Source organism: Falco punctatus, assembly GCF_963210335.1.
Source record: "Falco punctatus genome assembly, chromosome: 2".
NCBI classification, from domain to species: Eukaryota; Metazoa; Chordata; class Aves; order Falconiformes; family Falconidae; genus Falco; species Falco punctatus.
Window position 1 is genome coordinate 34,379,459 of NC_137581.1, and position 15,625 is coordinate 34,395,083.

The 15,625-nt window shown below is 42.4% G+C and overlaps 1 protein-coding gene across 7 annotated transcripts in view; it reads left to right on the forward strand.

Moving 5' to 3' along the window:
- The window catches only part of ELF1 (E74 like ETS transcription factor 1), a 95,542-nt gene that overhangs the window by 77,858 nt on the left and 2,059 nt on the right, over positions 1 to 15,625 (forward strand). For all 7 annotated transcript variants that reach the window (XM_080376838.1, XM_080376840.1, XM_080376836.1 and 4 more), the window contains 2 exons: positions 344 to 536; positions 1,617 to 2,084. In XM_080376838.1, coding sequence (XP_080232964.1) covers positions 344 to 536; positions 1,617 to 2,084 — 661 coding nt within the window. The remainder of the gene's footprint in view (positions 1 to 343; positions 537 to 1,616; positions 2,085 to 15,625) is intronic.

Sequence of the window (15,625 nt, forward strand, 5' to 3'; positions counted from 1 at the left end):
GCAATAGTGACTGCCTCTGTAACTGGATTAGGCAGGAGGGAAGCATTCACATAGGTGACTAAGGCTGTCTGACATTGGTGCTTGGAACAGGGTGACTGTAGGTTGACTGCTACCTGACTGTAGGTTACAGACAGTGGCTAGGGTGTTTGGGCACCCAGATTATACTAACAAACAAGAATCCCTCCCCATGCCCTTCCATCACTTTTTCCTAGTCTTGATGGTTTATTACAGTGCATTTGTAAAGATACCAGCTTCTTAAATTTTAGATTATTTACATCATTAATTAAATATGATCAACTAATATTTTCTTTTCTTTCTGTGTCCTGAAATACTTTTATTTTAGGAAATACAATTTATCTCTGGGAGTTCTTACTAGCACTGCTCCAGGACAAAGCTACATGTCCTAAATATATCAAATGGACTCAAAGAGAGAAGGGCATTTTCAAACTGGTAGATTCCAAGGCTGTGTCCAGGTTGTGGGGAAAACACAAAAACAAACCTGACATGAATTATGAAACAATGGGTAGAGCTCTCAGGTATGTGCATTTTTAATAATAACTGGTTTTGTTGCCTCAGTGTTTGTGTGCGTTAAATGCCTCATCTAACTTGTATAACAACAGAAGAGAGTTAGTATTCTTGAAGTATGAATTTGGGAAATGAAGTTATTTCGGCAAAATAAGTAAGCTAACGAAAACTAACCCTTACAAACCTCAAACCCCAATCAGTCACCTTCAGTCTCAGCTCAGGTATTTTCAATGCTGCTGCAAAAACTTCATCTTCACAGTCAGCCACGAAGTAAGAGACTGAAGATTCCAAGTGTGGCAAGCCTTTTACAGAAAATTTGAATCTCTTTTCCCCCAAAAATCCAAAATTCAGGTGTATTAATGACATTATTTCTCCTTGTTGCAAATGATTCTGTTTCCAATGGAAGATGGAGTTTTAGAGTCCAGGTCTGCTTGTGCTTCTCTAAACTTGCATGTACAGACAGTTTTAAAATATCACATGCCTCTGCCTATTGGGCTGGAATTTTTCTCACACATAAGAGACTGCAAAGCAGGCAGACATCCATGAAACTTCAGTCTTACCTGCTGATTGATAATCGTCCAACTGAGCAGCTATGCATTTATTTTCATTTCCATTCGCCCCTCACCTCAGTGTGCATAATTTCAAGTTGTCATATTAATTTTTAAATATAACATAAGTAGTGCTCTCCTATTCCCTTTGCTCTGTTGTTGCTCACTGGTGAGTAAGCATGAATTCAGGTAATGAAAGAACTGTATGAGTCAAGAACTGCGAGTTTCATGCAACCTTTAAAGAGTATGAATTGATGGCAGAGCTGCAAAGTCAGAGTTTTTATCTTTCTCCTCAGTTACCTGAGTTTGAAGTTAAAAGATTACAAGAAATACCAGTAAAAGAAAGTTGTTTGAGAAAGAAATAACGCTATTTAATTGGCCACTCCTTTAAAATGAAGAAACTAGGCACTTAAAATATTGTTTACTTGTTACTGCTGGTCTTATTTTCTGGGGGTTTTGTTACCTTTTTTGGGGGTCGGGGTTAGTTGGATTGTTTGGGTTTTTTGCAAAAAACACTGTGAAATGTGTGTACACTTTACACAGATACTATTACCAAAGAGGAATACTGGCTAAAGTAGAAGGTCAGCGCCTAGTGTATCAGTTTAAAGAAATGCCAAAAGATCTCGTCTATATAGATGATGAAGATGCAAGCCCTAGCACTGAATCATCAGATTCGACTCTGCTCTCAACTGCTGCCGCCAATAGAAGCCAGTCGAGCAGATCTAGAGCATCTGCAAACGCGGGGACAAAGGGAGGATCAACCACAGTGCTAAAAACAGGAAACTCGAAGCCTGCTAAACTGAAGGAGCATGTAGAAGTTGCACAGCAGCAGACACCTGGCTTGACTTCAGAAGTTTTGAGGACAATGCAGTCTCCGCAGCCAGTACATCCCACTCAGCTTTTTCGGACAGTTCATGTAATGCAGCCATTGCAGTCCCTCCCGGAAGGACATGCAGCCGTAACTAGTAGTGTTCCAGATGAAACATTAAATCCCTCAGTTCAGAATATAAGGTAAGAAAATGTATAGAAAATAAATGTATGAATAATAATAAATTCACTGGATGATGGCTAGATAGACTAGATTGTTTGTTGTGCTTCAGAAAAATGCTCATCTCCCAGTTTTGTAGAAGTGAAATGATACCTTTGTGGCTGATCCTAGGAACTGGGAGTTACAGCATACTGTGACGTGTACACTCATAAATGCTCGCCTTTAGTGGAGGGAAGGGCATCTCTCCTGCAGTATTAGGCCTGATGCAAATCCTTTAGAGAGGAAAAATACACAACTTCTCTTTTAAATAGGTGTTGTCAGTTCTGTCACGCAGCAGAGGCAGTGTTTTCATAGCTCCACTTTTTCACTGACTGATGTCTTTGCTTTTGAATTACACAGTGTGTCTGCATGATCCCTTCAAAAAGATTTTCCTTCTTCTTAATTTTTCTTCAGAATTTTTTGTCATCTCTTTCATCTTTTTTTACTGTTCCCAGTTAAAACAATGGAGAACTCCATGTTACCTACTCTAGCATTTTGCTGCTGTTACAAGAACATGTTCTTTTGATTTTAGAAAACAATTAACAGAATAATCTCGTGGGAGCTGTGTATCTGCAGACTATTTTGGGAGACAGTCATGCTTCAACGCTTAATTTGTCAATCAACTGGCTAACGCTACACAGTGTTTAAGCATCAGGACTCCTTTGCACCTACTCCTTAGTAGCAAGCCCTTATTGAAGAGGCTTTAAAAACAATCATTTAAGCCTAGTTTTACCCTAGCCTGAGTCATCCCCTGATGGAGCTTGTTCATCTCCACTGACTACAAAAGACCTAAACCAAATAAATGTTCTTGCAATGTAGGCCCCTCACAGGAATGTCAGAGTTGTCTCTGATGATTCTGGACCTTAAAGCTGTTTCAGGAAAGCTTCAGGATATAATTCAGGAGGGGCACGTTCTTAATGAGTTATGAACGTGGGGTTTTTTTGAGGTTTACTGTGTTAACATCACCATTATAATGGTTTTGATTTTGTGCTGCAAAATGGCAGTAATGCTATTTCCTGCTCCCTTCCTCTGTTCTTTCCTTTGAAAATTACATCCAGACTCACCAATGGATTTGGAGTGGTACTAGCTGTCTGAAGTTAACTAGGCAAGTTTGTCAGAGCAAAGACACTGAGACCAAATAATTTCTTCATTTCCAAAGAAAAAGTTTTGCTTCCTTCATCTCTGCTACTAAAGGGATGCTGTAAAATCTACCCAGTTATTACAACTCCACTTACATAAAAGGAAAATCCAAATAGCAGTAACAACTAGGCTTTTCAGAGGAACTGAAATTGTTTAGATTTGTTAAGATTGTTAGCCTCCAGTGAGTGATATAATAAAATCAATAAGAAATGCTTTTGGAGATAACCAAGTTGTTGAGGAAGCTGAACATTTGTATACGGGAAATTACAGACCAAGACTGCAGGTTCAGTCCAGAAAAAAAGTTATATTATCTCTTCTTTCCTTGGGGTGAAAAACCCCAAACTTTAAAATTATCCCTGGACTTCCTAGTTTGAATCCTGTTTCTTTTATTTACTTAAAAATTATGAAATGTTTTCATTCATGCTGCAATATCAAAAATTCGCACTGAAAAGAGAAATTTTACTGGTTAGTAAAGGCTGCAAGGGAATAAATATGTTGGGCCATGAAAGCAAAAATATTTTTCAATGTTACTGGTAAGCACTAAAACAAACTGGAAGGAGTTATTGTTTTTAAGCAGGCAATACAGGGTTCCCTGGTCAGCAGGAGAGCACCTGAAGAGCAGCACAAAGGAATTCCAGCCAGTAGGTCAGCTTCATTGGGGCCCAACTTTAAATGCCTCTGTGCAAACAGAGGTAGTATGGGGAATAAACAAGAGGAGTCAGAGACATGTGCCCGCCTGCAGGGCTATGATCTTGTTGTCATCGAGGAGATCTGGTGGGATGGCTCATATGGCTGCAGTGCTGAGATGGAAGGATACAGGCTCTTTAAGAAAGACAGGCAGGGGAGACAAGGAGGGGGTGTCACCCACTGTGTCAATGACCAGCTGGAGTGCACAGAACTTTGCCTGGGGATGGTTGAGGATCCATGAGTTTATGGATCAGGATTAAAGGGAGGCCAGGGACAGGTGACATTAATGGGGGTCTGCTATAGGCTGCCCAACCAGGAAGACTGAGTGGATGAGGCCCTCTATAGACAGATGGGAGCTGCCTCATGTTCACAAGCCCTGGTCCTCACAGGGGACTTCAACCACCTCGGTATCTGTTGGAGGGACAACACAGCAGAGCATAAGCAATCCAGGAGGTTCCTGGAATGCGTTTATGATAACTTCCTTCTCCAAGTGGTAGAGGAAACAATGAGGGGAGGTGCTATGCTGGATCTTGTTCTCACCAACAAAGATGTGCTCATGGGGGATGTGAAGCTCAAGGGCAGCTTTGGCTGCAGTGACAATGGGTTGAGTTCAAGATCCGTAGTGCAGGGAGGAGGGCACACAGCAAGCTTGCTGCCCTGAACTACAGGAGAGCAGACCTTGGCTTCTTCAGGGATCTGCTTGCTAGAGTACCAGTGGGTAGAGCCCTGGAGGGAGGAGGCACCCAAGAAAGCTGGTTAATATCCATGGATCACCTCCTCCAAGCTCAGGAGGGATGCATCCCAACAAAGAAGTCCGGCAAAAATGCCAGGAGGCCTGCATGAACAAACAAGGGGCTCCTGGACAGCTCAAACACAAAAAGGAATCCTACAGAGGCTGGAAACAAGGACAGGTGGCCTGGGAGGAATACAGAGAAACTGTCTGAGCAGCCAGGGAGCAGGCTAGGAAAGTTAAAGTTCGATAGAGTTAAATCTGGCCAGAGACATGAAGGGCAACAAGAGCTAGGTACCTCAGTGATAAAAGGAAGACTAGGGAAAAAGTGAGCCCTTTCTGGAAGGAAACAGGAGACCTGGTTACCCAGGACATGGAAAAGGCTGAGGTACTCAGTGACTTTTTTGCCATGGTCTTCACTGGCAAGTGCTCCAGCCACAGCGTCCAAGTCATGGAAGGCAAAGGCAGGGACTGGGAGAATGAAGACACACACAGACATGCAGACACACAGACACACAGACACCCTCCTCCTCAAGATCAGGTTTGAGAACATCTAAGGAACCTGAAGGTGTGCCAAGTCCATGGGACCTGATGAGATGCATCCGTGGGTCCCAAGGGAACTGGCAGATGAAGTTGCTAAGCTACTATCCATTGTATTTGAGAAGTCATGGCAGTCCAGTGAAGTTCCCTTGAACTGGAAAAGGGGAAACAACCCCCATTTTTAAAAAGGGAAAAAAGGAAGACCCGGGGGAACTACAGGCTGGTCAGTCTTATCTCTGTGCCTGGTAAGATCATGGAGCAGATCATCCTGGAAGCTATGCTAAGGTACATGGAAAATAAGGAGGTGGTTGGTGACAACCAACACGGCTTCACTAAGGGCAAACCGTGCTTGACAAATCTGATGGCCTTCTACAAGGGGGTTACAGCTTTGGTAGATGAGGGAAGAGCAGCTGACATCATCTCTCTCTGGACTTGTGTAAAGCATTTGACATCCTTGTGTCTAAACTGGAGAGACGTGGATTTGATGTGTGGACCATAGTGGGTAAGGAATTGGCTGGGTGGTCGTGCTCAAAGAGTTGCAGTCAGTGGTTTGATGTCCAAGTGGAGACCAGGGAAAGGTAGGATACCTCAGGGGTTGGTACTGGGAACAGTGCCGTTCCAACATCTTTGTCAGTGATATGGACACTGGGATTTAGTGCACCCTCCGCAAGTCTGCTGATGACCCAAGCTGTGTGGTGCAGTTGACGTGCTGGAGGGAAGGGATGCCATCCAGAGGGACCTTGACAGCCTTGAGAGATGGGCCTGTGCAAACCTCATGAAGTTCAACAAAGCCAAGTGCAAGGTCCTGCATGCGGGCTGGAGCAATCCCAAGCACAAATACAGGCTGGGCAGAGAATGGACTGAGAGCAGCCCTGAGGAGAAAGCCTTGGGGGTGTTGGTGGATGAGAAGCTTGATATGGCCCAGTGATGTGTGCTTGCAGCCCAGAAAACCAACCAAATCCTGGACCACATTGAAAGAAGCGTGGCCAGCAGGCCAAGGGAGGTGATTCTCCCCCTCTGCTCTGCTCTCATGAGACCCCACCTGAAGTACTGTGTTCAGCTCTGGGGACCCCAACAGAAGTAGGACCTTGGACCTGTTGGAGCAATCCAGAGGAGGGCCACCAAGATGATCAGAGGGCTGGAGCATCTGCTGTGAAGAAAGGCTGAGAGAGTTGGAGTTGTTCAGCCTGGAGAAGAGAAGGCTCTGGGGATACCTTATAGCAGCCTGTCAGTACCTAAAGGGAGCCTCCAAGAAAGCTGGAGAGGGACTTTTTACAAGGGCACGTAGTGATGGGACAAGGGATAATGGCTTTAAGCTGAAGGAGGGTAGACTGAGATTAGATATTCAGAAGAAATTCTTCAGTGTGAGGGTGATAAAAACACTGCTACAAGTTGCCCAGAGCAATTGTGGATGCTCTATCCCTGGCAGGCTGGATGGGGCTTTCAGCAACCTGGTGTAGTAGAAGGTGTCCCTGCCCGTGGCAGGGGGTTGGACTGGATGATCTTTAAGGTCCCTTTGAACTCAAACCACTCTGTGATTCTTACCTGTTTTCATTCGACTTTTAATTCTAAAATGCATTATTTGAAATCAAAATGTTTTGCTTATTGTTCTAACCAACTAGAATTAGTTCAAGATGCACATAGGGGAAGGAAGGGTTACATTTGATCAGAAGTTTATATGAAAGATAATTATAAAGAATTGGGGGGAGGGGCAAGGCGGGGGGAAGAACCACTTTTGGAATTCATTTAGAAAATAAATACAAATCTACATCAAGGTTATGTCTTCCAAATTTTTAAAGCTTAGGAATGAAGCTGCTCTGTACAGAGCAATCCTATGATTTCAGGGTTGATGAAGGATTTAATTACTTGTAAAGATGAACTAGGGCAATATAGTGAAAGGGAACAAGTACAGACGTAATCGAAGCTATACAGTACCATTTAAGTCAGTAGAATAATGGTGTGAAACATTCATGGGAAAAGTTCAGCAATTTGCAGAGTTAAATAGCTGTAGGCTAGACCTACACTAGGTTATGTATCAAAGACAGTATCAACAGTATCATTTTATGATATAAAAAATGGTAACAACAAACAGAAGTATCAGTAGGACCTATTAAAGCAGGCAAGAAGTTCAGCCTAACATTTGGAAAGCTGCTCAGTGACATTATGACATCCAATTATTGCATTACGGTATTTCACAATTGGACCTTGGGCAATAAGCTAAGGGGAAAAAGGTAGTAGAGGTGATACGTATGTGAGTTTGGATGAAGTACAAGCCTTAGAGTTCTGTATTGCATTGGTTCTAATCCGTTGTTCCTAACTTGAAACATTATTACACGAAGTCTTTAATTGTACTTTCCTTAAGCAAGATGACAGAGTGTCTCAGATGAAGGAAAAAAGATAGACCCATCAGATCTTTTCAGTACAGTATGTAATTACTGATTGGTATGGAAGTATTGCTAATTAAGAAAGAATGTACTGTGTCTGAGCAGTTAAAGTGAAAATAAAAACCACAACTCAGGTTTTTTTGGTGTGCTTTTAACCAGGGTGGGCCAAGCTGCAAACCAAGGTGTCGGTGAGTCCTGTGCATTAGTCACTACCCATTCCAGGCTCTAAAAATAAAATCTACAACAGATACATTTCTGTCCAGTTTCAAAATGCAAACCAAAAATAGTTTGGTGAGGTAGAATGGCACACTGAACTTTTTTTGGAGCGTATTTTTAGGTCTTGTTTTATAATAAGGCTAAAACAAAGGAACTAGATTTTTGGCTTTGTTCAAACTGCTGTAAACCTCTAGAAGTTGAATGTGTTTGTGTATTTGTTCTGAATTGCTGCAGTGGGGCTTCCACAGGGGTTGAAATGAATGGTCTACATGATTTGAAAATGTACAGTAGGTATGATTGCCATTACAGAATAAGAGCTGACAAACCTTCTGATGTGTGCATACTTTGTAGGGTTGTGGTTGGAGTCACTTTATAGTAGTTTAATAGGGAAGCGTGAGGACAGTAACATCGCTTGCCATTTGGTGTTCAGAGCTTGGGGCAAGTAGATAGTCAAGGTCATTTGGGTGAAATGGCAGCCAGCATTTTGAATGATCCTCAGAAGGTTTGCTGATGCATACTGGTTAGTGTTTGGGCTCTACCTTGAAGCATGAACATCTTGGACCCATATAATTTGTCTTAATGCAATATAGCTACTACAGTTTTATTCGTATAAATGGTCTTCCCTCTTCTTCATGGAAATAAATGGTCTTCCCTCTGCAGCAGTTTGCTTCTGTTGTGTTGTGAGAAGAAAAAAAAAATAGAGAAAATATTGAGGATTTTTCACCTCAAAATAATTGGCTTCTTAACAATTAACCATGTCCTTCAAAAATGAAGTCTGAACATGCATCTCCTCTGCTGAGGGACTTGGTAAAGGAATCATATTTGAAAAATGTTGTGAAGGGCTCATGTCACCATCCCTCCCCTGCACTAGGCAGTACTGCCTGGTAAAGTTTACTCCCAGAGCATTGTTGGAAGAGTGTGGTAGCTGTCCCCCAGGGCCTTTTTGCATTTCTCAAAGAAATGGGCATGGCAGTGAAAATCAGGTGTTGGTCCTTCACAGGAGACAGGTGGTGGCTTCATTTATAGCTGTACAAACCTTGTGCAGAGTTTTGTGTACTTTGAGGGGAGGGTAGTGTCTTACTCTGAAGTAGAAGTCTTGGCTTTTGGATGGCTTTTGATGGGCTTTTTGTACAAGTCTTGGTGTTGCTGTACGCGGGGGAGACAAGAAGAGTTGCTGTCCAGGGATAGATGCCTCTTCTTCAGCCCCAGTGCTTAAGCAGAAAGGCTGTGATGTGGTGCTAACCAAAGCTTGGGAAATGGGGCAGGAGCAGGGTCAGGTCATGCGAACTGGGTTTTGCTGACCAGGGAAGATGTCTAGTATCCCTAGTGAGAATATTAAGAACTGCAAACTCACTGCAGTTCTGCAGGTCTAACTGCTCTGGCTTGGTGATGTAAGCAGTTATTGCAGTCTCCAGTTGTGTAACTGGGAGCAGAATTTGGCACCACATGTTTCCAGTAATAAGACAAAACCAAAAAACACCTCTCTGGATGAGCATTTTATTTCTAACTCTTTCCAATGAGCCAGCTTTTTTAAGGATGGGGGGAAAAAAGTCTCTTTGAATTTAGCACTTGTAAAATTGTTCTGTTTAAACCAGAATGACTGATGCAGGTTGACAAGAATATCTGGTTTATTGGAATAATTGTGCTTTAGCTTGAAATTCAGAGGCACTGAAGTAGGCCTGGGATTCAGCTCCATGTTCATTGGGTTGTTTTGAGTCTAAGTGGCATCCTTTCTATTGCTCCAGAAAGTGTACCTCTCCTGTAAGGCTAGGGACTTACCTTGTCTAGGACACTGTACAAGGCTCTGAGGCACCTGTGTTTGGGCAATTAAATTGCTCTCTTAAATGACTAGGGCTGCAGATAGAGAGATGCCATTTTCATTTACCTTTAATCTAGATTAGTAGTGATTTAAGTTGGAGTGTCTTCTGGATGGAGTAGAAAGAGGTTCTCATGTTACTAACGGTTCAGAGAAGATCATACTGTGAATAGTTTAAAAATATGTCTCTGTTATTGACTGTATGGGACACAGCTGAATCTTCTAGTTGGCAGATCTGTATACCAAGAAATTTGCAATTAGCCAGCTGCTGACAGATCTTGTGCAATGCTTTTGCAAACTTCAGGTTTTAAACACAATGTTTCTATCAAAATTCAGCTTATTGTTTCTTTTCTGTATTTTCAAGTTGTTATTGTGATAGCTTGGCCAGAGCATGTTAGCAGACCAGTGTCCTGACTGTTCTGTAGCTGGGGGGAAAGCTAATATAGACCACAGAGGACCAGTGGGACATGCTTTGTGTGTTCACTTCTGACTGGAGAACAGCTACATGATGAATCAGCCACAGCTTTCATCTTGAACTTTTTTGCAACCTTTGGCGTAGAAAACGTTGCAGTAATTCATCCTGAAGGTGATGCAAGTGTGGACCACAGTGGCAAGATCCTCATTCAAGAGGAGAAGGAGGTAGCTGAAGGTGAATCATGTATTTTCTGGGCATGAGCATTCTGTGTAAGAAGAGCAATGAAGCCAACAATATGCCAACAAAGTGGATTGGTCCCGATAAGCAGAGGGAATTAGCTTTGAAAGAGTGATGTCTACCCCAAGCAAACCCATATGCTTTCTGCTGTTGTTCCATAATCTGTTTCTGTGCCCAGGCTATGATGTGTTGGTAGTCTGACTGCAGCTATGCTGATGCTGAAAAATAGACAGATTTGTCTAGCATGGGTTTGTCGACTCTGAAAATGTGATTATGGCTGCTGTTCCAAATGAAGTGTCTTCATCGTGCCATATAAAGACGTTAGCTTGTGTAAGATGTGCAGTGAATGTCACTGTTAAGTTCTGTAATCACACTTTACAGCCTAGCTATATTGGTTTTGCTGGAGCTTGCATAACCACACAGACACAGGGAGGCAGTCTGGCACTGTCCTACTGAGATTTTGCATTGACTATCTGCTTTCAGTCCTTTTTCCCTGAATAAGAGGAGTCAAATCTGCACAATGTCAGTTAATGTTGTAGCCCATCACTCCTCTGCCATTCATATAGGTATGCTGAATACAAAACTTCACAGGTGTCAGTCTCAGCAAAGAGCTCACTAGGCTCTCTGGGACTTCATGGAGAACATGAGTGAAGGAATACCATGCCAAGTAAGGACTTCTAGATAACTGGAAACAACTCCTGGCTAGTATTTGGAAGGCCTTACTTTGATCAGCCACCATTGGTGCACATGCTTTGTTTCTGTTTACAGTTAGACAGTAGTCTTCCGCCCGTGCAACAAGTTGGGTCTTCATGCTCCAAAGAAAGCCTGTAGTAGAAGCTCTTCAGTGTACCAACTAGCGGGCACTGTTGGAGCTGGCTTGCCACTGCTGTAGCCTTTCCCAAAGGAAGGGAAGCAGGTGATTGTTGCAAAGAGCTGATTTTTCTTGTCTCTTTAAGTGAAGCTTGACTTAATTTCAGGTTTCAGGATGGTGAAGAAAATTCCCTTCCTAAGGGAGGTGTTGGTCAGAAATAAGCTAAGGTGATCTCAGAGGGCTTCTACATGAAACTCTTGTTTAGCTTACAGCAGGGTTTGTTTCTCAGAACAGTTTTACAACAGGGACAACTTCTATCACAGCAAAGATTTTTGTTATAACCAAACCTTTTAATTTGATTTTCCTGCAGCTGAGAATACCTTTTCTTAAGCCCATTTCTGATTTAATTTCTGTGGTAGGTAGGAATAAGGCTGCTCACAACAGAAGGGACTTCAGGATCATCTAGACAGATTAAATTTGTTTCTGTACAATGAGAAGCTATCTACAGGAGCTCTCTTTACATATCTTTGGCACTGTCAGAAGAGGTAGGGTTTCTGCAGGTCTCAGTAGCAAAGCTTAGGAGTGTGAGTGTGCAGTTCTGAAAAATTCTGGAAAAAAGACTGTAAGACTGCGTGCGTCAGTAAAAAAGGACACCAGATTTGAGAGCCGGGTCCTCTGTCTCTGTCCTCATGATGTTAAGAGATTATCTTGTTCAGGCAAAGAGCTAGACAAGCACAGGCAAGTTCTGCCCTCCCTTTGGAGGAGGTGATGTTCAGACTGGGCATGGAGGCATCAGATGCCTCTGCCTCATGGACATCTCCCCCTAGACTGCTTAGCAGCTCCTGTCTGTATGGCTTGTGCTGTAGAAAGGCAAGTGGCTGTGGGGCAATATGTTGGGGCAAAGTGTTGATGAGTTGTTGACTCTGAAGATCATGTTCGTGAGTGCAGCTGTGGAGCAGTTTGCAGTGAGAGTAGAGCTCCTGAGTTGCATTTGGCTGATGCTTCCTATAGTCACTCAAGATTGCCTCTGGACTTGGGCATCTGAAGTACTTCTAACAAGCACATCCCACCTCTCACTGCCCTCACTCTTCCTAGTTTCATTGAGTAAGTCGTTTGCAACCAGGTAGTTGAATAAATGGAGAAAGTCCCTGGAAATTCCACCATTTATCTCAAGGCCATTGTTGCCCCTATAGCTGTAGGTTGAACAGTGGGTATGTTGGAGAAGGAATTCTCATCTGTTACCTCTCTCTATGTATTTCTTCATATTGCCTTGTTTCATTTTCTTATTGTGCTATGAAATACTGTTTACCTTGACTTGCAGCTTCAGTATTTTTTTTTTGTCTTCTCCCTTTCTCCACTTCATAAACTTCACATAAGCTGCCATGAATAAACTTGTTTTTCCTGCCTGTCACGTATTGTTAGCTTTATTGCTAGCTACCTCTTGATGAGCTAATATGATACTGCACAATATTAGGCTGTTAACAGTACTGAACAAATAGATGATGATTTTCTGTCAAGCTAAAATGACTTCAGAATTTTTGTCATTCTTTTCCTAGTTGTAACCAGATTGTTTTATGGCAGCGTTTCCTTTTCATTACTGTTGCTCTATGTTCTTGTTGTTTTTGTAACATCAGCAGTAACTTTTAAAGTAATCACCCAGTATATTTGTACCTAGGAAGGGCGTTAGCAAATTTACAGTGAAATTCAGAAGCATAGCAAAATACAGAGTTCAGTACACCCAAAATAACACAGCCCAGTGTTAACAGATCACCTTAAGTAACGTGTTGGTTTTTTTAAACAAGCAAAAGAACTAAGAAAACCTGTATTTTTTTGAATGATATTCAAGGCAAATAGTTTGAGCAGATAGATTTTTAGTTAGTAAACAGACACAGTTGTCTGTAGTTTTACCAATTAAGGCTTGGCCACCATTAGCATAAATAACAACATGTATTTATTGTGCTGTGTGCTACTTAATCCTGTGCTTGTACAGACATCTGCTGCACGCTTTTCCTGTAGCAAATTCACATGCTCTCTGTGTGTGTATACATATATGTGTACACACGTGTTTATATGTGTGGGTATCATATATATGTATCTTGACTGATGGAGAAGATAAAGCATCTGGCGTAAACTATTAGTTATGGTATGATGTACAGGTATGGAACTTGCTTTTTCGAGAAATAAAATAGCTTAACATCAATATGCAAATACTAATTACAGTGTGCTGAGACAAACAGTCTGGTTTGGTCTTCTCAGCTGTTGCTCCTAGTGTTTTGCAGAATACCTTCTGCATTGATTAGATCTAGTTCATGCTTTTTGAGGTTGTTGTCTACAGCCATTTAGCAGCTAGAAGCTTTTATTTTTACTGTTTTGTTTAAAACAAAGCAACTGAAGAACAAGAAAGTAGCTTCAAAGTGATACTTGGATGGCATACCAGCACAGGCTAACAGCTTCAGCTGCTGTTTTCAAAACTGCAGCTATTTGAGTTGAACTTAATCCTTGAGGCTCAAGTAAGTATCTTCATGGATTAAAGAGCTGGCTTGGTATCTACTGTGATGCTTTTAATGCTTTTCTAGTAAGGGTCAGTTGTCTTTCCTTCTTAGCTGTTCTACTTGTACTGTGAGTCTCTGTAGACTTGCTGTATCTATCTGACATTTTGGTTTTACTGTGAGACTGTTTAACTGTAGGTAGTTTACTATGGGTTTTTATTTTTCTAAAAAAGCTAGTGGATGCCCTCGTCCTGTTACTACTACTTTTGACAGACATTTGTGGGGTTTCTGTCCAGGTCCCAGGGGAACTGCTGGGGGTGGGAAGAGTTAGCACTGGTAACCCTTAGTAGCCTTGGTGTGAGCCTTCGTGCTGTCATTCTGAGCCTTGCACTTCAAGCTTGGCTGTTGGTATTTGCTGTGCAGCACCAAGTTCTTCAGAAGTTGGAAAGAAAGAAGCAATCACTCTAGCTGGTGCTTCACCTCCAGCCAGCCTCCATTTCCATGAGCTTCTAATAGGAGCTCAAGTTTGACGCTAGTGTCAGTCACATCAAATTTTGTGCCCTGGTTATTATGGCCTCTGTGATAAGACCTGCGTGGGAGCCTCATGGGCAAGGATTTGGATTTGTTTTGCTAGAGCAGCATTCCTGGGTACTGCAGCCTTCTTTCTTATGAGGAAGAGACAGCTACAGATGCAGATGTTTTTCCTTGTATTACAAGTCACATAGAAGGTGGGGGAAAGATTGCCTGCAGCAAGGACTGGCCACTGGAGGATGCTCAGCAAGTACTGATGTGCTCTGAGCCTGATACCAGCTGGGTTACTGAAGCTACTCTTGCTAGAGCAAATTTGGAGCTCAGCTAGAGGCCTTTCCCAGAGGACTGAGCTGAGGACCTGGGAAAGCCTTTACGAGTATTCCTTCATTTGTCTCTGCTACTGCACTAAGAAAGAGGGAATGCAGCTCCCTGGGCAGTTAGACCACTGCCATTGGCAACATCGGCATCCATATTGCCCCATAGCTTCAGCGTCATATAAGTTCTGCTTCAGTAAGCTTTTTGTTGTAACTATGATAGCCAGAGCATAGTTTTGAATATGCTGAGTCTGCTATGACTAGTCAGTGTCTAAATGCTGGCAACTAGGATTTCATAGAGCTGTAAATAATAGGTACTACGTGGATAGAAGGACTGTAGAAAGGAGGACGTTCCACAGAAGTATAGTAGGCAACCCTTACAGCATATCTGAGGACCAATTTTCAGAAGGAAGAACATGCAGTATTGTGGATGGACTTGAAAGTACAAATGTTGGCAGTAAATCTGTTTCCATATAAAATGATTTCAGCAGAGGTAGAAGTAAGTCAGGAGGAGGAGACAGTTATTTTTGTTTTGGTTGGTGTCACATATGTTCAAGAGAACGCAAGTGAGAGCTTAAAACTAAAAAAGGGGAGGAAGGCAGACAGGAGAAAACACTAAAAAGCAGCAGGAAGGTTGGAGAGAACTCTGCAGGACAAGCAGAAGGAAAGAAGAAGGTTGTTGGAGAGTATGGCATGGTGGACTGGAGCAAGCTGTGGGAGGATGTCAAAGCAGGTACCCTTCCCTTCCTCTTTCCCTGCCCTGGAAATAATTTGCTTCACCAGGAGTATGTTGCGGTTGGGGGGGTTTGTTTGTTTTGCTTTTATTTGCATGACTGGAGCATATGCATTTCAGCCACATCTCTAAGTCCCCATTGTCCATTGTAGTAGTAGTGTACTTCGCTAATATGGCTGTTAATCCTCTAACTCTGCCCTCTCAGCTGTACATGTGTAGAAAGTAATGTGGTATCCAAGTCTGTGAGCCTGCAACTGATAAAATCATTCCTAATTTAAACTGATGTTTTGGGAACAAATTCTGTTCGGTTGCTTTACCAGAAGGAGTGTACAGGCCTGGCAAAGAACTGTGTGTCCTGGGAGTCTGAAAAGATCCCAACCGGACTCACAGTGCAGATACTTTTGCATATAGGTAAATATATATACAGGTGTCAGGAGAACTGAGGCCTGACTTAGGAATTATTTAGGCATGTGACTTAGGAA